At 50.0% G+C, this 22,436-nt stretch overlaps 2 protein-coding genes across 3 annotated transcripts in view; both read right to left on the bottom strand.

Moving 5' to 3' along the window:
* Window positions 1-625: 625 nt before the first annotated feature.
* TMEM222 (transmembrane protein 222) lies at window positions 626-8,955 on the bottom strand. The gene is made up of 6 exons (XM_064281551.1): window positions 8,747-8,955; window positions 5,255-5,339; window positions 3,941-3,972; window positions 2,347-2,443; window positions 2,118-2,248; window positions 626-736 (listed from the first exon to the last, which is right to left on the bottom strand). The coding sequence occupies exons 1-6, from the start codon at window positions 8,938-8,940 to the stop codon at window positions 649-651; spliced, it is 627 nt and encodes a 208-aa protein (XP_064137621.1). The 5' UTR covers window positions 8,941-8,955; the 3' UTR covers window positions 626-648.
* A 9,976-nt stretch (window positions 8,956-18,931) lies between these two features.
* Window positions 18,932-22,436, bottom strand: part of WDTC1 (WD and tetratricopeptide repeats 1) — a 70,918-nt gene continuing 67,413 nt past the window's right edge. For both annotated transcript variants that reach the window (XM_010595120.3, XM_010595119.3), the window contains 2 exons: window positions 22,153-22,345; window positions 18,932-20,999 (listed from right to left, as the gene is read on the bottom strand). In XM_010595120.3, coding sequence (XP_010593422.1) covers window positions 20,802-20,999; window positions 22,153-22,345 — 391 coding nt within the window. In that variant the 3' untranslated portion in view covers window positions 18,932-20,801. The remainder of the gene's footprint in view (window positions 21,000-22,152; window positions 22,346-22,436) is intronic.

The following is a 22,436-nucleotide window of genomic DNA, read 5'->3' as shown; positions in this document are numbered from 1 at the left end:
GTGGGCCCAAGGAGCTGGGAGGCCCTGGAGGAGTGGGAAGAGCGGGCTGCATGGGCTGGAAGACGCCAGGACAGAGGCACAAACTACCCCTAGTGCAGCTTCTGGCAAACATTGGGCGGCAAGTGGCATTCAGTCCCCCTTGACCATTTCAGAGGTCAATGGTGAAAGCCCCAGCCAGGGCCGTTTAACTTATGGAGACTGCTTAGTTCTGATCCCACTGCTGCCTTGTTTGGTGGGTCCAAATACCCTCCCCTCCCCGACACCGGGCACTGGGCCCAAGAATGACATCTGATGTGCCAGAGGGGCTGAGGTGGGAGGAGCCCAGCAGGCAGCGGCCCAGCTGGGGCAGAAGGGGCTCTATAGAAGAAGCTAAGGCCTTCCCAACAGACGAACAAGGAGGGTACCTTAAGGGCAGGGGTCACAAGCCCAGGGAGGAGAGGAGCGGCTAGTGAGACATAACAAACATCCCCATCCCATGCTCCTCCTCAGCCCCCATCCCACCCCACCTAGCCTAGAGCCCCTAGAACCCCAAGTCAAAACCAGGAGGCCCATCCCTGCTTTTCAGGGTGAGGAGAAAGATTCTGGAACTAAAAGGGGTGGCAGCTGCCTCCTCAGGAGCCTGGTGGGTCCGGGGCCACTAGGCAGCCATCACCGTAGGTTAAGGACTAGGCTGACGGTTAGGATGATGCCCAGGAGGAGGATGAAGGGCAGCCAGGTCTTCACGAAGGCCCCAAAGCTGACAGAGGAGGGAGGAGAGCATAGGTGGGAAAGGCCAGGTGAGCAGGTGTGCAGCCCCAAGGCCATCCATCCAGAGACCCATGACAGGGTTGCGGGAAGCCCCTGGAACCATTCCCACACCCCTACACTGGGCGGGGCCTGGCACTTACCATGGAGGATCACCAACCATGGTCCTGGGGAAGGGCCATTCCAGGCTCCCAGTGGAGATTTACTGACACTTCTCTGGGTGGTATAGGGGATGTGCTCACCTTTCCGGTCCTCAGTGGCTCCACCTAGAATCACTCCTGCCTCTGGGGAGAGGTCCCCAGCAAGAGGACCAGGAACCCCAGTTTGGGTGTGGAAGCCAGGAGTACCCTCTGCCCAATGCTGGAGCCAATGGGGCTGGAAGCCAGGGGCTCTGCCTAAGTCTCTGTGTGATTAGTTATGCTCTTGTCCTTCTAAACAATGAGGACTTAGGCCAACAAAACCAAACCAAACCCAGTGCCATCGAGTCGATTCCGACTCATAGCGACCCTATAGGACAGAGTAGAACTGCCCCACAGAGTTTCCAAGCAGTGCCTAACGGATCTGAACTGCTGACCCTTTGGTTAGCAGCCATAGCACTTAACCACTACGCCACTTAGGCCAGGGGACCTCTAAAAGCCCCCTAGGACTGAAAAGTCTCCTTTTCAGAAGCTTTTAAGGATGACAGCGGCTAGATGAAAACTTGGAGAAAGGCAGCTGGACCGGCCTGGGTATGAGCTGGCTCCCAAGTCTGGGCTCTGCTGTGGTCATGCTGTGGGGCCATAAGCTAGTCACTCAACCTCTCTGAGCTCTTCTTTACCTGTGAATTGGGACTAATGCCTTTGACCTCACAGGGCTATGGCTGCAAAGGTCCTCCTGGGCCACCACTGGGGTCTACCTGCCCAGAGCCCTGCCTCTGATGAAGGAGGCTTGGGAAGGGATCCCGTGTGGCCATCACCTCAGTGGTTAGATGACCTCACCATCCTGTGAAGACCCAGCTGTTCACTTTACTTGAACCCAGGGCTCTGTAGCTTCACAGCCTCCCTGAGGAGCTGGAATCATTGCCCCATGTTATAGAGGACAGTTTCAACTTAAGAGAGGCCATGCCAGTTACCCAAGAGCTCACAGTGAAAAAGTGACCGAGATGGATTTGGGACCCCAGTGAAGCCGGACTCCAAGTCCAGTGCTCCTTGCTTTCAGCACAGCCACCTCCCACTCTTTGAGGAACCTGGCTTATTGTCTTGGAAACTTCAAGTCTCTGACTGGCACCTGCTTCTTCCCTGCTGGCTGAAGGGCTCCAGAAATGGCCTTGCTTGGACCCTCAGATGAGCGCTCCAGCGGAAGGCAGCAGTGGACGACTGGGCAGGGCAGCTCACCTGACATACTTCCCATAGAGCAGGCAGGAGAAGCAGAGTGTCACCATGTTCCAGTTGGTGCTGTTGTTGTAGCGCATTAGGTTCAGGGCCAATGCCACGTGTGAGTGGCAGTTGTCACAGCAGAGATTGTGCTGGAGGTGCAGGAAGGGTTGGGTCAGGCTGGGCTGCAGGGAAACCTCCCGCCCTGGTTCTGGTTCTCAGGAGTGCCTGCCTGTCCCGGCCCACCTACCATGCGGTGCTTGTACTCCTCAGAGGCATCATGCACGGCCGTGTCCCACGCATTGGGCCCACTAGCGTATACCTGAGCTGGGTCCAACTTCCAGTACCTGAGGGGAGAGAGGGGTTCTGGGCACTACCTCTGCTCCCTTGTGGCCACTCAGTTCCACAAATGTTCCCTGACGCCTGCTCCTGCCAGGCCCCGAGCTCCATGCTGAGGCTGCAGATTAGGGAGAGAGTCACGTAGCAGACCCTGGAGAGGATATGGACCCACTAACTCTGTTGGGGGTTGTGAGAAGCCTTTCTGGAGGTGACACCTGAGTCTAGTCTGAAGGAAGAGGAGTTAGTCAGGCCCAGAGAAGGGGAGGGCAATTGTAGGCAGAGGAAACAGCTTGAATAAAGTGAGAGGCATAAAACTGTGCACTGTGTACCTGAACGTAGTGACTATGGACTACTGGGGGATTCAGAGGAAGAAACAAGGTGATGGAATGTTGGAGGTAAGGCTGGAGGTGCAGGTGGGGGCCGTGTCATAGGGGGACTTGAATGTCACACTAAGGAGTTTATTGTCAGCAAGCCTTCTCCCCAAGGTCTCCCTACAGCTTGTTGGGGTGAGTGGAAGACAAGATGGTAGAGCTAAAGCTCATAAACCTCTAGCTGCCTGAGAACTGCTCTTCTCAGCAACGGAGTGCCCCAAAGGGGCTCAGGCCAGGGAGTGTTGGGGTCAGAGCGCCCTCTGGCTGCTGTGCGGGGAATGGCTTGGCAAAGAAGTCTAGAGACCGGGTAACTGACCCAGTGAGACATGACAGTGGCTTGAACTGGGGCCACTCATAAGCTCCCACCTGGAAATGAGTGACCTTAAAACTGTTCTCAAAAAGCAACCTGGCAGCAAGCACCCAGCCCAGAGGCTCTGCCTGAGGAAGGGAGAGCAGGAATAGGGGTGCCTTCTCCAGGCTGCCTCTGCTACGTGGACACAACTCCTCCTTGGGTCCTGGGATGACATTTCCCTGTCTGTCCCTCCTGAGTGCTGCCACAGGCAAAGAGCACCTGATGCTGATCTGAGCATACTGATGACTGAGGCATTGTCACCAGGCCTGTGGCTGAGGTGGGTCTCCAAGACAGAAAAAATGAAGACCAAAAATCCCAAACCAAATCAGCAATAGCTCCCAGGTCCTCAACTGCTTTTGTGCTCTCCAACTAGAACTTTCCAGCAGAGAGGTCCACACAACCTTATACCCTAAATGGTCTGTTCTCCCCCCTGAGTACCAGGAGGAAGAGTCTAGGTTTTAGAGTGAGACAGACCTGGGTGTGGGTCCCAGCTCCACCACTTCCTAAATGCTGTCTTGACCATGTCGCTCCCCTTTCCTCACTGTTCCAAAGGAGCCAGAGCAAGGCCTAGACGGCCTGTAGGTGGAGGAGCTAGCCCATGGCCTGGCATGTGGTGGGCACTCGGTACAGGGTGGCTATGCTCTGGTGGATCCTAGCTGTTTCTCCCCTCCACACGGGTCCTCAGAGTGCTGACTCCTCCTGGGTCCCAGAAGGTCCTGCCTACTGCTCCAGGCAGGAGAAACCTAGCCCCAGGGCCAGTCACATGCGTGTTCATCACTTACTTGGCAGGTTTTCCAAAGGCCATGTTGTCTTCCTGTGAGGGACAAGAACAAAGGTCAGTGGGGAACCTGCATCCAGCTTGTAACACAGCCCTGGGCCAGTGGCTGAAGTGAAATGACTCAGAAGTGGGCCAGAGGCGTGGGCCCTGCCCTGGGGTTGGCGCTGTACTGAAGTGCCAGTGGCAGCTTTCCTGTGGGAATACAGCTGTGTGAGAGTACACAGGACACTGCACCAGGAGACCAAAGACCTGGGCTCTGGGTTCAGCTGCAACTGACCCTCTGCGTGGGATCCAGGTAATTCTCTGGGCCTTACAGTCTCAAAGTTCTGTGGTCAAGCTTCTCTGGTCTTTGATCACAGTGAGGCAGTTCCCTTTGTGGTGTAAATGCTGACAGCCCTGTGACCTCCCAATCCAACAATGGTGGCCAAGTGGAGCCTGTCTCTACGTTTGGGGTGCAGAAGCTATGTGACTGCCTTCAGAGTGGAACCGGGGGTGCTGGGCCTAGAGAGACTTCCTATGAGGGAGCATTTCGGCCAAGCCCTAGACTTGCCACGGTAAGATCTGGGGTGGCAGGAGCTATGCGGAGACAGATTCTGAGTACAGAATCAGGAAGGTCTTGGTGACAGAGCTGGTCAAAGATGACAGAAAAACAGAGCGCTATACGAAGTGTAATCTCCATTATCATAAAAGCAATGGGCATGAAAGCATTTTTAAGTAGCAAAGTGACAGACTTTGTAGTGTTAAGATGACCATGACGACGATTAACATCAACAGATCAGTGCCACCACACCCTCTGCTTCAGGCTCCGATGAAGATCAAGTGGCAACCTGGAAATGCTCAGGATGCAACACACCCACCTGCAGCAAGCCCACTGACCTCGTCTCAGTCACATCCCTGGGAATGCAAGCTGGCTTATTTTAGAAGCCCCTCCCCCTCCCTCCATGGTCACACCCAGGGAACCCCAGCAGCCTTCCCTTCCCCCAACCTGTGACTCCCACCTTCTGAAGGTCCAGAGATATAGTTCCTGGATGGTCTGACTCTCCACTCTTGCCTCTAACCCCTACCCATGTCTCAGTACCCCAAGGGCGGGGACAAAGGGCTGGGTCAGTTACTTAAGAATCCTGGCCACTCTGCCCTCCTGGCCTGTCCTGGAGGCAAGAGAAGGGGAAAGGGGTCAAACACTGGTGAGGGGAGAGGGACTGAGTGTTATCTGCATTCTCCTGGGTCTGAGGAGACAGGAAACCTGTCTGCAGGCAAGATGGGCCAGTCTTCTACTTAAGCCTTGAGATCCTCCACTGGGGGCAGACTGGGGACTCACCGAGACAAAGTAGGGGCCAGCGAAGTCCCGGATGACTCCTGTGGATGTGCAGATGCCCATGTGGCCAATGATGGGGAAAAACCACCTGTGAGAGGAAAGGGCAGGGGAGGAGCAGAGCTTAGGGGGTCTTTCAGCCTGGCAGACACTGGGGACACGCTATAGGAATATAATCTGGGTAGTGAGTGCTGTGATTACAGTTGGTCAGGGGAGCTGGGGAAGCACAGAAGAGCGTCAATTGCAAATTAACAGCACAATGAGATACCACTAAACTTCCACCAGAATGGCTGTTCCTAAAGGAACTGAGGAAATCTTGGTGGCGTAGCGCTACGATTGCTAACCAAGAGGTGAGCAGTTCATATCCACCAGGCACTCCTTGGAAACTCTACGGGGCAGTTCTACTCTGTCCTATAGCGTTGCTATGAGTTGGAATCGACTCGATGGCAATGGGTAAAGGAACTGAGGAAACCCTCGTGGTGCAGCAGTTAAGTGCTTTGGTCACTATGAGTCAGAACTGACTCGACGGCAATGGGTTTGGTTTTTGGGTTTAAAGGAACTGACAACACCAAGTGGAGGTGAAGATGCAAAGCAACCAGAATTCTCATTCACTCACTGCTGATAGGAGTATAAACTGTTTCTACCACTTCGGAAAAACAACTTGGCAATATACTCTCTGCCTCAGCAATTCCACTTCTGAGTATACAACAGACAGAAATGAGTTCACGTGTCCACCACAGCCATGCACAAGAATGCTCATAGCACCTTTATTCAAATTAGCAAGAAACGACATTTGTCAAAACTCAGTGAACTATACACTTAAAATGTACGTATGTAAATTATCTCAGTAAAGTTGATTAAAAAAATAACTAGAAACCATCCAAATGTCCAGCAACAAACCAAAAACCAAACCTGGTGCCATCGAGTCGATTCCAACTCATAGTGACCCTATAGGACCGAGCAGAACTGCCCCATAGGGTTTCCGGGGCTGTCATCTTTTATGGAAGCAGACTGCCACATCTTTCTCCCGTGAAGCAGTTGGTGGGTTTGGACTGCTGACCTTTTGATTAGCAGCTGAGTGCTTAACCACTGTGCCACCAGGGCTCCTTCTAACAATAAAATGAACAAATAAATTGTGGTACAATCAATGAAATACTACACAACAATGAAAAAGGACAAACTTCTGCACACAGCACGAGCTCTCAAAGACATAAGGCTGAGCGAAAGAAACCTCATGCAGGGGTATATAAGGAATGTTTCTGTTTATATGAAGTTCAGGAGAAGGCAAAACTCATCTCTGGGTTACCTTTGTGGTGGGCCTGACTAGGAAGGACACAGGATGCCCTTGGGGTAGTGGTGACATGAGTGCACACTTATGAAAAACCCACTGAGCTGTACACAAGATTTGTGCACTTTCTGTTACACCTCAAGTGAAAAAAAAAATAAGACGGGGTGGAGGACATTTAAACTAATCTGTGGTGGGGGTGGGGGTGTTCAGGTAAGGCTTGCCTGAGGAAGTGACGAGGAAACGGTATCTGCAAGGGTAGAGATTAGGAAAAAAGCATGATATATTCCAGGAACTAAAAGGTCAACTTATTTAGCATTTAAAAAAAAACAAATCTTAGATGGAGTACAATATGCAAAATACACAGGAACCCCAGATCTGTCGGCAAGGCCTGGGGGCCGCAGACTTGGCTCCAGTACGAAGAGGATTCACAGGGCCAGTCCTGGTCTCAAGGTCAAGAGGGTTGCCTCAGCGCAAGCACAAAGTACCCTGCTAGGGAGGTGAAGGTGGTCAGCAAAGACTTTTAACCTTGACCCTGTGAAAGGACAGGATATCAACAGACAGAAAACAAAACTCTGAAGCAGCCAAGTGTTGTATGTGTCTGGAGAATGGGAACATCTCAGCAACACCTGCACAGAAATGGGGTGTGAACTGCTCCTGGCCCAGCTGACTGGGCATCTTGGTGCTTCCAAGATGAACAGCAGAGGACCACTCCACAGATCTTGTTTTTTGAGTATGGGGAAAGGCCAAAGAGATCTTCACCAACAGGACAGACCGTTAGCAAAACCGATACATTCCTGACCATCCCTACCAGTTTCTATCACGTTAACATTTTATTTTCTTCATAGCAGTAATCACTATCAGAAGTTCTCTTACTAGTTTACTTGTTTACTGTCTACTTTCTTCCACCATGACTTAAACTTTTAAGAGTAAGGACCATATTTGTTTTATTCACCACTGTATATTCTCATCACTTGTAACTACTCTAGACACATAGGAGTCACTTGGCAAATGTGTTAAAAGAACACTAAATGAATTAATGAACTCTCTTTCGTAAAATTTTTATTTTTGAAGGACTCAGACTTGGATGCTGTCAAGAAAATGCATAAGCATTTGAAAACACAATAGAAGTATTTTAACTTAATACAAAAACTAAAATGATTTTAGGATGAGCAACATATAGGGCCAAAAATGATCCCTTCTCCATACCAACTCTTGGCTGTTTTCGATCGAAGGGGTATATTCCATCATGCGAGGAGGAATGAGATGTAGTCAAAAGACTGCAAGTTATGGAGTCAGAAGCCTGAATTTTAGGTGCCTTTGCTTATTTTTTTTTGCTTATTAGCCTTGTGAACCTGGTTAAAACACTTAATGGTACTGAAAGCTCAGCTTCATCAGAGAGAGGCTGTGAAATTAACAGAAAATGGGTGTGAAAGGGGTTGGCAAACCGTCCAGCACTGTAAGAAGTGGTTATTGCTGTCAGCTGTCAAGGATGAAGCAGGAGGGCAAACCAGCTCTCCAACCTGGGAGCTCCTCGCTAAAAGGTGGCAGCAGTACCTGAGTTATCTGCTTTCTCTCCTGACACGGGCTCCTGCCATAGCAAGGACTCTGGCCTGGGGGGGCAGACACCTGGAAGGCAGGTGGCCTAGGAAGCAAACACCCTAAACCCGCTTTGCGACTGAGATGGTGTGTGATTTCCAGCCTCATCAGATCTCTAGGGACCCTTCTAACGTTGACATCCCAGGAGGCCGTGTGGTCCCAACCAAACTCCCGCTCTCACTTCCAGACTCAGCATATGTCCTGCGTATAGTAAGTGATCAGTAAACACCTGCCCAATGAATGGATAAACCGATGAATGAATGAAGATGTCCTCAGTCGGAGGAAAGGGTTCCTCTTTTGTGTGTTCACAGCTCCTGAGCTTCCCTGCCAGCCCCGTTCCCGCCGGTCTACAATTGTCTTTCTCCCCCGCTAGACCAGGTGTCGTGTATGACGGGGAGGAGCGTGTCCCATCCGTCAGCTGAAACTGGCGCCGGGCAGGTGGCAAGGGTTCTGCAGGCTGGGCCGGGCCGGGGCCGGGGCCGGGGCCGGGCCGGGGAGAAGGCCCCCTGCGCGTCGGCGCGGGAGCGTGGCCCGGGGCCGCCCAACGACGCGGTGAGGGCCCCGGCTTTCCCCGGGCCCTCCGCGTCCCCAGGCTGACGTCGGAGGAGACTCACGTGAGCACCGGGATGGGAGTCCACACCACGCAGTAGGGAAAGCGGCTCCGCTCCACGTCCATGGCGCCACTACCCGGGCCGCGGATTTGCTTCATGTCCGTCTCGGCCGCCGTCGGCGCCTCCACTTCCGCCATCCCGGGCGGGAGCGGCGGCGGCGGCAACAGGAGCGGAGAACTCCCTTCCGCTTCCGCCATGGCAGCGCGCGCCCCGCTCAGGCCTGCCTGCTCCGGCGCCGCTCGCTCTGTGGCGTCACTTCCACGAGGTTGGGTCCGCCTCGCTTAGCCTTCCCCCGGGAATTGGAGCCGCGTGCCTTGGGCCCGGCCAGCCTTGCCCCCTCCCTACCCACCTTTAATGCCCCTTCTTAGCGAGGCTGCGGAAGGGTTCCCCTCAGGCAGCTCGCAGTCTAGCGCCGGAGACCGACAAAGAGCTCTTTGTAATTCAGTACGTTGAAGGGTTCTAAGAGGTGTGGTGGTGGTATAGCCGCTATTTATTGAGCGTATCTTGGGCGCCAGGCACTTGACAGGCATTGTCTTTAATCCCCATAAACTGGTTAGACGTGCGAATTAGATAGTTTTTCCAAGTTACAAGTGAAAAACTGAGGCTCAATAGGAGAGATGAGTGGCCATGGCTCAAACCCAAGTCTTCCTATCTCCCTTGCCCCTTTCATCCTGAAATCTCTCACAAGGTAGTGGTAGCAAAAAGGAAGGCCAGACTAAAATATTGTGTGGGTGTGTGTGTAGAATCGGGAGACTTGTCGGAAGATAAGATATTTGAGCTGAGTCTTGATGTTTGCCAGGTGGTGGTGTTGGGGGGAGAAGAGGGGGCTGGGTGCAGCCGTGCAAAGGCAGGAAGGCCCGCCAGAGCACAGTGTGCAGGGAGGTGTGAATATCATCCTGGCTGGAGTTACGCCTTAGATGTGATCCGAGCCCTTCATTGTACAAATGGGAAAACGGAGGCTCAGCGAAGTTAAGTAATTTTCTGAGATCACACACAACAGGCTTATGGAGAAGTCAGGCTTAAATCTTGGAGTCTTTGGGCTTTTTAAAGGATGCCAAGACAGACAAAGAAAATGGGGACCTGCTGGAGTGGGGAGGGGCAATGGTGGAGGCAGGAGGGAAGGCAGCAGGGAAAAATCCGGCCAGAGAAAGGTACAGACAAGTCCACTCAAGAAAGTGAGAGCTGTGTCTTTTATGGGAGGGTCTGTCTTCCATTGAATGAATTATCCTTCCAAAACACTGATTTGGGGAAAGCTGTCCTCTATTTTTGGCACCTAATATTTTAATGCATTTTTTCTTTTTTGGTATGTGTGTGTCTGCTGTGGAACTCTGAGATCCTTGACCTTAGTAGCTAGTACAGTTCCTGATGCAGAGCGTATGCCCACTATGTGTTTATTGATTTATTGAATAAACAAATGAATGGATATTTTATAAAATCTTTCCAGATATCACAGCTAAAAGTGATTCTAACTCACTCAAATTAAGCATGTTTGTACTTCCCCTGTGACTCATGTGTAGAGTGTGTGATCCTTGAAGGGCGGCAGCCAGCAGCCAGCATGGGGCTTGGATTAGATTGATGTATGGTATATATTTGTTGAATGAATAAGTTTCGTTACTTCTAGATTCAATCACTGTACTTATCTAATCTCCTTTTCTGGACCACAGGCTCCTGGGGAGGGCTGTGCCTTAGACATCCCTCTACCATCATTGTCAGCCCATAATTCTAGCACAGGGCAAGTGGGTGCTCGTTAAACAATTGTTATAGGTATGGATGAATAAACAGTCAAAGTAAGTTTCTTTCTCAGGGCCTGCCACAAATTCAGTAGGACTAACACAAATACCACATTTAATCTGATAATTTTCCATGACTTCCCATTGCATTTAGAGTAAAACAGATATCTTTCCATGGTCTACAAGGTCCTGCATCATCTGGACCCTACTCCTTTCTTATATGTTTGCTACACTGCAGCCACCCTGGCCTTTATTCAGTTCCCCTTACGTGCCATGCTTTTTCTCATACCCCAGGGACTTGGCACACACTATTTCCTCTGCCTAGAATGTCTCTCCCCACCTCCTTAAACTGGCTGACTCATCATCCTTCAAGTCTCAGCTTAAATGTCGCTTTCTCAGAGAGCCTTTCACTGCCTCTCAACATAAATTAGAGAGGCCCTGTTAATCTCCCTTTGAGCACCCTGTTCTTTTCCTTCATAGCACATTTGTAGCTGTGTCTTCTTTGACTCCCCCACTAGACTGGAAACTCTTTGAGGGTAGAGACTATATTTGTCTTGTTCGTTTCTGTAAACCCAATACCTAATATAGTGGTATTTGCTTAATATTTGTTAAACTGAATGAATGGCAAATATTTATAGACTTTCATATGGAGCCTTGGTGGTGCGGTGGTTAAGAGAGTGGCTGTTAACCAGAAAGTCGGCAGTTTGAATCCACCAGCCCTGCTTGGAAACCCTATGGAGCAGTTCTACTCTGTCCTGTAGGGTCGCTATGAGTCAGAATCGACTGGACGGCAACGGGTTGTTTCACATGCTGGCTACAGTCAGAGACAAGCAACTTAGCTTGTCACTTGTTAGCTTTAGGTGCCCCAAGCCTTTTTAAAGGACCTGTGGAGGTTGCTGGGCACAGTGCTCAGGCCCAAGGTCTGACTAGAGAGCCCCAGCTCCCCTCCCTATGGCCTGCATCATCCTAACCTTGTTCTGGGCAGCTGCAGAAGTGGGGCCATGAGAAGGGCCAGTTACCTGGAAGCACAAGCCAGCTCCTTCTCTGACTCCTCTGGGGCCTCCTTCCCAGGCTTGTCCCCTACCACAGCCCCTCACAGGAGCCCCTCTCACACACGTATCACCTTGGTTCTTTCACCCAATGTAACAGCCTTTCTGGTCTGTGTCCTTGTCTCCCCTGCTAGTGTTACCTTATCACCTATAAACAGATTGGAAATCTCCATCGAAGACTAACACTTTCTTCTAGCCTCAGAAGCTCACAGCGGGGTCCTGGAAAAAAGCTCCTTTTATGGAGGGCTTCGGGCAGGATTGATAGGGATCAGAGATACCGCCCCCCCCCCGCCCCCAGCACAGACACCAACCTAGAATAGGAATGACCATCTGGATCCACTTATGGGGTTGGAGGAAGGATGGCAGGCCTGGAACTGTCAAGCTGAGAAGGTTTCCTGGGTAAAATGCTTCTTGTTTGAAGGGTGACCCTGGGGCACATTCCCACTTGGTGGAAGTCAAGGTACCCCTCAATGGGCCCTGTGTACTAGTCTTCAGGGCTCACATGCCTCCTGTTTCAAACCATCCCATGCCTCATCTTAGCATTCAAGGCCCCTCATGGTTTGTTCTCACACTGTTTCCAGCCTCATCTGTCCTCGTACCCTGGGGACTTGCTTGGAGGTAGCCTCTCTGAGCTGTTGACCTTCAGAGGACAGGCCCTGCACTTCACACCTCCATGCCTTTGCTCACACCATTCCTTCAGTGGGAATGCCCTTGCCCTATCTGCCTACACCCCCCTCTCAAGGTTTCCAGCAAACGTTCGCTCCTCTTTGCTCTCAGAGCACGAAGCCTGTGTTTTGACCTATTGAATATTCATGTGTACTTGCATTAGCATTAGCTGTTTACATGTCTGTCTTCCTCAGGAGACTGTGAACTCCTTGAGAAGGGGACTGACTGGATCTATTGGTCCTTGTAGCTTGCACGGCACCAGGGAACATTGCTGGAGCTATTTGTTGACCGTAGATGGTCTCCTTGAGGGCTCTAAGGAAGAATTACCTCGATCAATAATCCAGAGAAACAGGGTCAAGCCAGGGACATCAGAGTCACAGGTTAGTGGAACTGCAGCGTGTGCTGAAGTGTGTCACCTTTGGGAGGGCAGTGTCCTGCCTTTCTGCTCAGCTCCCTCAGTATTGCCATCATTACCTTCTCTGGCTCCTGGAGACTGGGCCTCTCTCCACTAAGCCTCCTCTTCCAGGATGGGGTTCCAAAACCTTTCTGTGGTGGGGAGGGGGACCAGAATTGACCTTCTGACTCTTTAGACAACAGTATTCACAAAGCTATTTCCCTCTCCAGTCCCTTTTATAGAGGGGAAAACTTCCCAGGGTCATGGAAAGCACAGCTAGGACTAGAACCTAATTCTCCTATTTAGGAGTGGACAGTAAAGCATGATGGTTAAACATGTGAACTCACGAGTCCGCCAGCCAGTTCAGGGTTTGAACCTTGGCTCTGTCACACCTTGGGAAAGTAACTGACTTGTCAGGGTATCAGTTTCCTCATCTCAGAAATGGAAAATAAATCATACCTTACAGGGTCTTCGTGAGGTTCATTTGATAGGCTACACTTGAACAGAGCCTGGTCCATAATAAACGCTCAATGTTCACTATTATAGCAGTTAAAACCACACATACTATTGCAGGCCCCATCACCGCTCAGAAAGCACTGGTGGACATGATCTCACTGACTTGGAGCCTCATTACGGGGTATCATGACACCCATTTTACAGATGGGGAAAATGAGCCCAGAGAGATTCAGGGACTTCCCTGAAGTTTAAGGATATATTGGAGTACTGAATCCCGACATTGGACTGTCTCTGCTGAGGGCCCTGTTTAGGGCCAGTCTTGTTGTTAGCTGCTGTCAGCCCAACTCATGGCAACCCCATGCATAACAGGGTTGGACCATTGTGATCCACAGGTTTTCATTGCCTTGTATTTTGGAAGTAGACTGGCAGGCCTTTCTTTCAAGTCCACCTGAAGTCTAGAAGCTCCACTGAAACCTGTTCAGCATCATAGCAACACACAAGCCTCTACTATGGGTGGGTGGTGGCTGTGTTTGAGGTGCATTGGCCAGGAAGCGAGCCCAGGTCTCCCATGTGGAAGGCGAGAATTCTACCACTGAACTACCACTGCCCGCTAGGCCAGCCTGAGAGTATGTAAATCACCATATAATAGGTGCAAACTGTAGCCTCCTTGGGACTAAGATCTATTTTATATATATAAAAGAAACGGGCGGGGTGCAGAATGCAGAACAAGAGTGGCTCATACCTGCCATCCTGCCCCTCAGAACGCCTTCCTCCAGCCTGCCTCCCCTGCAAGACAGAGCTGTATCCCTAGGCCCGGCATAGAACCTGGCGCACGGCAGGGCACTCAGTGAATGATGGCAGAATGTACCGGGAAGGACTCAGACGTTTTAAAAATGAAATTCAACATTCAGGAACCATGCACAACCCTCATATTTGCTATTTCACATTCTCCAGACAATCTGGAGGCTCCAGGAGGGCAGAAACTGTGTCTGTTGCATTTTCATTAACCCAGGCCTGGCCTGGTACTTGGTACATACGAAGAACTCAAAAAGTATCATGACTTATTAAAAGAAAATGATTTTTAAAGAATTGGGCTAGGATCTGAGATCAGGGATCCAGTCCTGGCTTTTCCTCTAACTCACTAGGGGGTCCTTACGCAAGCCGATCCCTTTTGCCTGCCCCAGTTTATACAGTGTAGAGATAGGGCTAGACCAGTGGTTTTCAGTTCTGGCTGCACAGGAGAATGAATCTGGGGTGCTTTAAAATTATGGCTGCCTGGGCCCCATCCCAGGCCAATTTAAACAGAATGTCTGGGGTGGGGTTATTGGTAGTTTTTAAAGCATTTCAGGTGATTCTTATGTGCAACCAGGGCTGAGAACCTCTGAGCTACATGGTTCTGAGCTCTCATTGCCTTTTAAGCTCTGCAAACACATCTTAGCATGCTTCTAAATACATACACAGGCAGCAGGGCTCCTGAGGCCACACCTGCCCACCACAAACACAGGGGTCCCAAGTCCTAATGTCTGTTCTGCTACACATTCATTGTGCAGGCTTATCTGAGCCCCGCCCTCTTTATTAGTGGGGCTGGTGAGAGAACATTGGATGAGTCACAAATGTGAAAGTGCTTTAAAAATGGACCACCACTGATCTTTTTGTCTGTGTACCTTTGCCTTTTCTGGAATATCATATAGTTGGAATCACAGAGCATGTAGGCTTTTCGGACTGGCTTGTTTCACTAATATGCATTTATGATTCCTTCATTTTTTTTTGTGACTGGATAGCTCACTTCTTTTTATCACTAAATAATATTCCATTGTATGGGTGTACCAGTTTGTTTATCCATTCAGCTTTTGAAGGACATCTTGGGTACTTGTAGTTTATGTCACTTATGAATAAAGATTCTATAAACGTGTAGGTTTCTTTGTGGACTAATTTTTCAACTCTGGGTAAATACCTAGAAGCGCAACTGATGGATTGTACGGTAAGACATTGTTAAGCTTTGTAAGAAACTGCTAAATTGTCTTCCAAAGTGGCTATACCATTTTCCATTCCCACCAGTAATGCGGTAATGAGTTCCTGTTGCTGCACATCCTTGCTGGCAATAGTATTTGTCAGTTTTTAGTTTTAGCCATTCTAACAGGTGTGTAGGTGGTATCTGTTTTCATTTGCAGTTCCCTAATACACATATTTGCTATGTGTATATCTTCTTTGATGAAGTGTCTGTTCAGATCATTTGCCCATTTTTAAATTGGGGGTTTCTTTTTGGTACACTTTATTGTGCTTTAGGTGAAGGTTTTCAGAGCAAATGAGATTCCCGTTCAATAATTTATATACAAATTGTTCCATGACATTGGTTGTAACCCCTGCAATGTGTCAGCACTCCCCCCATTACCATTCATCTGGTTTTCCTGCCCCTTCCTGCCTTCTCATCTTTGCTTTTGGGCAGATGTTGCCCTTTTGGTCTCATATAGATGATTGTTCTAAAAAGCACTTTCCTCATAGGTGTTGTTTTGATTTTATAGACTTGTCTATTATTTGGGTAAAAGGTGATCTTTGGGAGTGGCTTCAGTTCCAAGTTAGAAAGGTGTCTAAGGGCCACAGTCTCAGGGGTTCCTCCCATCTCCATTGGATCAGTAGTAAGTCTGGTCTTTTTTATGAATTTGAGTTTTATTCTACATTTTTTTCCTCAATCTAACCGGGACCTTCTATGGTGATCCCAGTCAGAGTGGTTGGTAGTGGTTGCTGGGTACCATCTACTTCTATAGGTCCCAGGCTAGTGGAGGTTGTGGCTCCTATTTGTTTGTTTTCATATTGTTGCATTTTAAGAGGTTTATTTTTATTTCTTGGTATATTTTAGAAACAAATCCTTCATCAGATATGTATTTTGCCAATATTTTTTCCTAGTCTGTGGCTTGTATTTTCATTCTCTTAACAGTGTCTTTTGCAGAGCAGAATTTTTAATGACATTCAACTTGTCAATTTTTTCTTTCATGGATTGAGATTTTGGTGTTGTATCTAAAAACTCATTGCCAAACCCAAGTTCATCTAGATTTTCTCCTATATTATCTTCTAGTTTTATAGTTTCTATTTTACATTTAGGTCTATGATCCATTTTGAGTTAATTTTTGTGAAAGGTGAAGTCAGTGTCTAGATACATCTTTTGCATGTGGATGTCCAGTTGTCCTGGCATGATCTGTTGAGAAGACTATCCTTTCTTCGTTGAATTGCCCTTGCTCTTTTGTCAAAGATCAGTTGACCGTGTTTGTGTGGGTCTATTTCTGGACTTTTTATTCCATTCCACTGATTTACTTGTCTCTTTCACCAATACCACACTGTCTTGATTACTGTAGCATTATAGTAAGTCTTGAAGTCAGGCAGTGTCAGTTTCTGACCTGTTTTTCTTCAGTACTGTGTTGGCTATTCTGGGTTTTTGCCTTTGCATATAAACTTTAGAATACCTTTCTTGATAGCCACAAAATAATTTGCTGGCATTTTGATTGGGATTTGCACTGAATCTAGAGATCAAGCTGGAAAGAACTGACATCTTAACAATATTGAGCCTATCCATGGACATGAAATAACTCTCCATTTATTTTGATTTGCTTTGCTTTTTCATCATAGTTGTTTTCCTCATATATACCTTGTACATATTTTGTTAGATTTATTCCTAAGCACTTTTTGGGGGGGGGGTGCTAATGCAGGGATGAGCAGGTGGAGCACAGGGCATTTTTAGGTCAGTGAAACTATTCTGTATGACACTGCAATGGTGGACACATGACATTATGCACTTGTCAAAACCCACAGAACTATACTATACAGAGAATAAGCCCTAATGTAAACTGTGGACTTTAGTTAATAATGTTAATAAGATCAATATTGGTTCATCAGTTGTAACAAACATATTATGCAGGATGCTAAGGAGTCTTGGTGGTGCAGTGGTTAAAGTGTTTGGATGCCAACCAAAAGGTCTGCAGTTCAAATCCACCAGGGAGAAAGACGTGGCAGTCTTCTTCCATAAAGATTTACAGCCTTGGAAACCCTGTGGGGCAGTTCTGCTTTGTCCTATGGGGTCATTATTAGTTAGAATTGACTAGACGGCAATGGGTTTTTGGGTTTTATGCAAGATGTTAACAATAGGGGGAACAGTGAGGAGGAAAGAGAGAGTATATGAGAATGCTGTACTATCTGCTTAATTTTCTGTAAACCTAAAACTGGTTTAAGGTCTGTTAATTAAAAAAAAAAAAAGGCAACACCAACTCCAAATGAAAGGGAGCCTCTGGTGGTCTTACAATGGCTCCTCTGTGCCTGCAGGACCAAATCCATAGGCCATCCCGTCCTTTACAATCCAGCCAAATGGAATCACTCTGGGCCCCTGAAGGAATCCAGGACTTTGCACACACTACTCCCTTGGCCTGGAACATTGTCCCTTCCTTACCTGGTCTGGACATTTCTTGAAGAAGCTTTTTTTTTGCAAAGCTTTTAAGTTCCTTCAGTTTGGGAGCCCAGGTGAACTGTACACAGTAGCCGCTTCATAGCACCACCTATTGTGATTCTGGCAGAGCCTCTTTCCTGTCTGTCTCCTGTCCCGCATGACCACCTAGCTTTTTCCAAAGGTACAGACAGAAGAATCACAAAGTTTCATTAATGAAACTGTACTGAACCACAAGACCGAACCATATTTCCCACACTGTGCATGAAGACACCATAGGGCACCACAGCAAATTCACAGGAGGCACAATACCAAAACCCAAACCCACTGCTGTCGACTCCGACTCATAGTTGGATCCTATAGGACAGAGCAGACCTGCCCCACAGGGTTTCCAAGGAGCAGCTGAGTTCTTAACCACCTGTACCACCAGCGCTCCAGGGGCACAACATGGTATTTTAAATTTGAGAGATACTTAACATCTGCTGGCTACGGAGAGAAGTACTAGCTCAAGGTAGTTCAGTTTCATCATTAGGTTGAGCTACATTCCTTTAGATTATATTCATCTTTGAGAAACTGGGTTTTTGGTGCTGGTTTTGATGACAAGCAAGTGAAAGTCAACATGGCACAGGGAATGAGGGTGGTAGTGTCCGATCTGATTTGTAAGTTTGAGAAACTGTGCGGTGCTCAACAGGTACACAGACCCCATTAGTAAATACTTGTGGTTATTTAAGGATGAAATTAAAATATTGTTTCTTTCAATTTATGTGTATTATTTTTCCAAACAACTAACTTGTTAGGACATAGATACTTATTAAGTGGTTTGGACTTAACTATTTAACACGTGGAACCGTTAGGTATTTCTTTTAGCTTAGGGGCTCCAGGAAAAAATTACTAAGACACTAAGGATGCTGAGAGTTTGGGAACCTCTGGTTTAAGATATCATCTAATCCAAGGCATCAAACTGCAGGTTATGAAATCAATTTAGTGGGTCACAACCAGTATTTTTTTCCCTAATAAAACAAATTGATAAATAGAGCACGTAGTAAGGGTGTTATTGTGTAAAATTTTGGTTCATTATATACATACATATGAGTATCTTGGTTCACAATGTAAAATGTATATTTCTTGCTTGGGTTCTGGTCAAAAAATTTTGAAAAACCACTGAAACTCCAACCCTCTTATTTTACAGATGAGAAAACAGGCCCAGAGAGTGAAGCTGATTATTGCAAATCACAGCCACCAGTGTTGGGCTCTGCACTGGCCCTGGGTGGCCACTGCTCACAGTGATGCTAAAGACAGACCTTCTTCATCCTCTAAGAGGAGAAGGGTGTGGTGACTCAAAGTCACAGAGCTATAGAGGTGAGGGTACAGCGGGCCTCTGCTGAATGGAGCACAGCAGCATGCTCAAGGCTAGGTACCCCCGTCCCAAGACCCATTTGAACCCAACAAATGCCACCAGCCACACCTAGAACAAAATGGTTTTAATCAATTGCGTCACCCTCACTCTCCTGGGAGCAGAGCAACAAAAAGGCTCGGCTCCTGCCCCCAGAGGACAGTAAGGCTTCTGTGTCTCTCCACACTGCAGGGCCCAGGCAGGGCGGGAGGGCGGGAGGGAGGCAGGGTGGGAGGGAGGGAGGGAGGGGTGGGGAGGGAATGGCAGGTGGCTCACACACAGGAAAGCTGAGGGGCTGCGGCTGGTCCCCGGGCCCCAGGACCCAGCCCGACTACTCCCACTCTCTCCTCCCTGGCTAGAGAAAGGTCATGGAGAAGAGACAGGGGAGCACGAACCAGCAGCAGGAGGCAGCAGCAGCAGCTGTTTCCTTCACCAATAAATATACTTCATTACCAAGCGAGAAGGGAGAGGGGTGGGAAGAGAGACTGGGTGGGGAGAATGGAGGAGAAGCTGCCACCTGTGTTGCTAGGATTAAAGCAATAACGAGATGGTGCCAGACCCCCCACCACTACCTTCAAACTCCCCCCGCCACCCCCAGTCTTCTTAAAACTGTGAAAAAGCTTTTAACATAGTCCTCCTGTCTCCAGGGCTGCTCTGAAGCCTGACTGAGAGGAGGCACCTGGCAGAGACTGGGACTGGTGTGGTGGGGAGGGCGGGAAGAAGAGAGGCTGCTTCTCCCCAGAGGCTGCAGCTGGAGGGCTGGAACCGAGTAAGCACTGAGGGGAGGGCGAGGGGAGGAAGAATGAATTCAACTACGACCAGGAGCAGCTCCAGAGCTGAGAGCCAAGGGGGCCGAGAGAAGGGGAGGATTGGTGAGTGGTGGAGTGACCACTGCATCCAGTGTAAAGCTTGGGCTGCTGAGGAGGGAGGGGATCAAGCTGGGGACTTTCCCATCTGTGTGGCTCAGGAGACCCACCCCCCTCCCCCCAGAGCAGCAGGGGACAGAGAAAAGCCATCACTTCTTTGGTCTTTGTGGCGGCTCAGCGTAAGGGGTGGGAGGGAGGGCAGAAAGAGCAGGAAAGGGCCCTTAGCAGGGAGCGCCGCCTCAGCAAGAGTAGGCCTGGCTGGGAGCTCTGGCAGAAAGGTCACAGTGAGGCCGAGGAGCCCCCAGGAGGAGAGTGGCCAGGAAGAGAGTGGCCGTAGTGTGGAAGGGCTGGCATGGATGGGTGGGGTATGATGCAGTGCCCCACCTCTGCCAGGGCCCTTGGGAAAGGCTGAGCCCCCAGAGGTGGCCAGTGAGAGCGGGCGCAGGGCACAGGGCCCAGGGCCAGTGCTAGGGTGCAGGGGTGGGGAGGGCAAGGATGCTCTTCTGGGACCAGGGCAGGTGGTCTGGCCTGGCCCACGCCAGGGCTCCCATGCTCCCTTCTGCTTCCACCCCACACTGGTGGCTCTGGAGGGAGGGTAGGACCCTATCCCTTTTCAGAACCTTCCCTGAAGACCACATGGGAGCAAGCCTTGTCTGCCAGGTGGGGAGGAAGAGCGTCAACAGGTCAAGGCTAGCCCTTCCTGCTGCCAACTGGAGGACAGGGCAGTCCTTGCAGACAGTGTCAGCCCTTGCCTCCCCACCTGAGGCAGAGGGGGTTTTGAGACAGGTCAGAGCCCTCCAGGGACATGGAAGCAGGAGGTGGGGGCCACACGGTGGGGCTTCCTCTCCTGGTCTTCCACTCCAGGCTGACGACAGTCAAGGGGCAATCAGCCCAATCTGAAAGCCAGCAAGTTGTAGTAACCCCCATCCCCAATGCGAAACTAACAAACAAAACAAGGGAAATGAAAAAACTGGGGAGGTGGTGGGGAGACAAACCAAAACAGAACACCCTGACCTCCTGCCCAGGGCAGAGGGTCCAGCCAGTAGCAGGGGCTGGGGACCGGGGCTAGGAGGGTCTAGCTGGGCCGGCACTGCACCTGGCCCTCGGAGCTGTCCTCATCGTCAGAGGCCCCAGCACCCCCACTGCTCAGGCCTGTGATCCGGTAGCCCATGTTGAGCAGCATCACCTCCAGGGGGTCCGCATTCATGCGCCGCTGGTTGGCCTGCGAAGCACCCTCCATGTCCTCCACAACTCGGCCTGTAAGGTCTTCACTCTGTGAGAGTGAGGGGAAGAGAAGGCATGTGGGGGGACACCAGGGCATATGGAGAGGCACACGCGCTGGGATATACTGCGGAGGGGGAACCCAGGCTAGGTGATAAATATGGAGGGGATGTGCACACCAGGGGTGTATATGGGGGGAGAGGAACTCACATACTGGGATATACATCGGGAGACACACCACACCAGGATATCCATGAGGGGGACACACCAAAGGACCACACTGGGTTATAAGTATGGGGGGAACCACACATGGATATATATGAGGGAGAGCACACACAACGGGACACCTCGAGGGCACACATACCAGGATATGTTGAGGGGCGCACATACTGGGATATACGGGATGGGGGGCAACTCGGTTCTGTTGGCACTGTCAAATCCAACTACCTTTTCTTTATTTATTTTTTCCTCTCCCTTCAATGGAGAGTCGTGTAGAATTCTCTTTTTAAAAGTCATGGCAAATTACCTCTGGGATCAGATGCCCACCATCTGACTTCTGTTTTGGCAGCTGAGAAGGGGGATGGGGTAGGACAGAGGCAGTGGAAGGAATCACACTGTTCTGAGTGTCCCTCTGGGTCGGACACTCCATAGCCATCATTTCTTTAATCCTTAAAGCAACCTTTTGAGGTGGTGCTGTCATTTCTACTTCCAGAGTACAGATGATAAACCCGGGTGAGTGAGGGGGTCTGTCAGACCCCAAAGCCTGCATACCGCCCGTATGACTGAGGCACAGCTTCTGGGGGCACACACACAGCATGCGGGGGAAGGGTACCCAAGAGCCTCTGAGGGACCCTTTTCATGAGGCAGTGGTAGAGCTGGTCTGGCTCCCTTCTCTGGCCTCCTGCATCCCTTGTCCTTGCTTATGGTTTCCCAAGTGTGAGTCTCATCTTTACAGCTAGCTCAAGGATATGCTCCCAGAGGGCAGGAGCCCACTCTTGCTCTAGTGCATTTGGAGCTTTCAGAACCTGATAGCTCCCACCATGACACAGCCTGGAGCTCTAGGGTAAGAGCTACTCATGCCAGCAACTTCAAGCCTCTGCCTGACTCATCTCCCTCCCCAGCTCTCACAAGACCAGGCAGAGGCCTTGCACAGGGTCTCTACCCTCCTCTGTGCCTGGCTTCAGCCACCTCGCCTGCACCCTTACCTCTGGCCGGGGATTCCAGAGCCGCACGACAGGGTCAATGCCGCTGGTGGCCAGGAAGCAGTAGCTGGGGTGTGGCTGCAGGCAGTTGACAATGGATTCATCTCCCTGAAGCACGCGGACCAGGTTGGTGGTCTCTTTTTCCCAGATGAAGAAGGAGCCATCGTCAGAGCCACTGATGATGTACTGAGCGTTGCTGGCAGGGGGGCAAAGGGCAAGGAGGTCAGGTGGGGTGGATACTGCCCTACAGCCTCAAGTACAGGCTGCACGGCTTAGGGCAGGGAGGA

The sequence above is a fragment of the Loxodonta africana genome, chromosome 3 (genome assembly GCF_030014295.1).
Source record: "Loxodonta africana isolate mLoxAfr1 chromosome 3, mLoxAfr1.hap2, whole genome shotgun sequence".
Classification (NCBI taxonomy): domain Eukaryota; kingdom Metazoa; phylum Chordata; class Mammalia; order Proboscidea; family Elephantidae; genus Loxodonta; species Loxodonta africana.
The sequence above is the reverse complement of the archived record's forward strand: the minus strand, read 5'-3'. Positions and strand labels throughout refer to the sequence as shown.